General features: G+C 39.4%; 1 protein-coding gene across 1 annotated transcript; it reads left to right on the top strand.

Annotated features, from left to right (window-relative positions):
• Positions 1 to 170: 170 nt before the first annotated feature.
• LOC117123538 (E3 ubiquitin-protein ligase HUWE1-like) lies at positions 171 to 1325 on the top strand (the record flags this gene model as incomplete). The annotated part of the gene is made up of 2 exons (XM_033269496.1): positions 171 to 419; positions 664 to 1325. Coding segments are annotated over 2 exons (911 nt in total), but the record flags the coding sequence as incomplete, so codon positions are not given.
• Positions 1326 to 1676: the final 351 nt, after the last annotated feature.

Genomic DNA, 1676 nt, shown 5'->3' with positions numbered 1-1676 from the left:
GCATTAAAACATTATTGTTTCTTCAGAAACATATTTTTTAGGCATTTCTTATTTTCTTGAAATAGCATATCCTTCTTAGTGCCTCTTTTGTGGTGATGACCATGTATATTGTTCTAAATGTGATAATTAAGAAAAAAATAATTAAAGATACACTTATTACTTACTTACAGACATTAGCTCGAGAGCCTCAGGTATTAAGACAAGGATTGATTCATTTATCCGAAGTGCTACGTTCTCTTGAGCCTCTACATAAGCCGCTGGAAGCCCCTGGCGGTTCCGTTCTATTGCGAGAGCTTGCAAACACAGCTCCAAAGACTGAAGAATCATTATTATCTGCACAGAGCACACCACTTTTACATGCAATGGGAGCGGCTCATGCCTACATCACAATGTTTGTACATGTGTGCAAAGTTGGCCAGGTATGAACTTTGTTGAATAGTATAAAGGGTAAATAAATAAATTAAATGTAATGTTAGATAAATTGAGGTATTTTTTGTGAAGTAGTTGTATATAAAATGATTGATTATTACTCTTGTCATTGTTGCTGTTATTTAATCTTGTTATTATTGTCGTTATTAAATTATGAAAACTCAATTGTACTTTCAAGCCTTAGTAACAAGGCACACAAGTATGCAACAACCTGTTTTGTCTTTCTTATTACAGAGTGATGTAAGAACTATGGCAGTAAACCACTGGGGCTCAGATTTAGGTCAAATTGTTTTGCAAGGATTGAGTCAGTTATACTCGTCCCTGGTGTGGGAAAGCACAGTGTTGCTAGGGCTGTGCACCCCAAATAGCTTGGCAGATGGTTGTCAATTTGGAAAAGCTGACATGGATAAACTTTTACCTAAAGATGGTGTGCTAGAGGACAATTTGAAAACAAAGAAGGAGGGGAAAGACCTCAATACACTAGAGGGAGATTTGAGGACTAGTGAGACTGAGGGAAGTGCTAATGTTGGTAATTCTAGTACAATGATGGATATATGTGATTCCCTGTCCCCGATGGAGGTGGACGATGGGAGAATTGATGCATCAGAAGCTAAAACCAAATCTAAAATGAGCCCACAGTTAGCACACCAGGTGAAACAGATCAAACCATTACTATCTGCAGCTTCTAGATTGGGTCGTGCCTTAGCTGAATTATTTGGACTTTTAGTGAAGTTGAGCGTTGGCTCCCCTGTAAGGCAGAGACGGGGCCACCACTTGCAGCCTAACTTAGCAGACCCATCTGAAGCAGCTCGGACAACTGCTACAGCATTAACTAAACTGTTATCTAGTGGACTATCATGGGAACCTCCTGAATATTCCCCAGTTCCAAAATTCAGGTATGTTAAGTTAATATCACTTAATGTTCCCAAAACATTTATCGCCCATTATGCATTTCCTGTATGTTAATTCTTTGAAGTCACGGTATAATATACGGACCAATTTACTGTCGCAGGAAGCCCGCTCCGGATTATATACGGACTGACTTTTAGTGCTGCTGCCCTCTATTTAATGAGTAATTTAGTGGATTTTCCCTATTGTTGCCGCAACTGGACATGCAGAAGCATTCAAAATGGCCAAATCGGAAGCAATCATTCAACGTCAGTGATGCACTTGTCCTTATTTTAGCGGATGATGACAGTGAGGCTTAATAGGCTTCAGTGACCTTGGTGAAAGTCACTTGGGACTTC

This window comes from Anneissia japonica, unplaced genomic scaffold (genome assembly GCF_011630105.1).
Source record: "Anneissia japonica isolate Jap-2015-1 unplaced genomic scaffold, ASM1163010v1 scaffold304538_len1676_cov375_single, whole genome shotgun sequence".
Lineage (NCBI taxonomy): Eukaryota > Metazoa > Echinodermata > Crinoidea > Comatulida > Comatulidae > Anneissia > Anneissia japonica.
The sequence above is the reverse complement of the archived record's forward strand: the minus strand, read 5'-3'. Positions and strand labels throughout refer to the sequence as shown.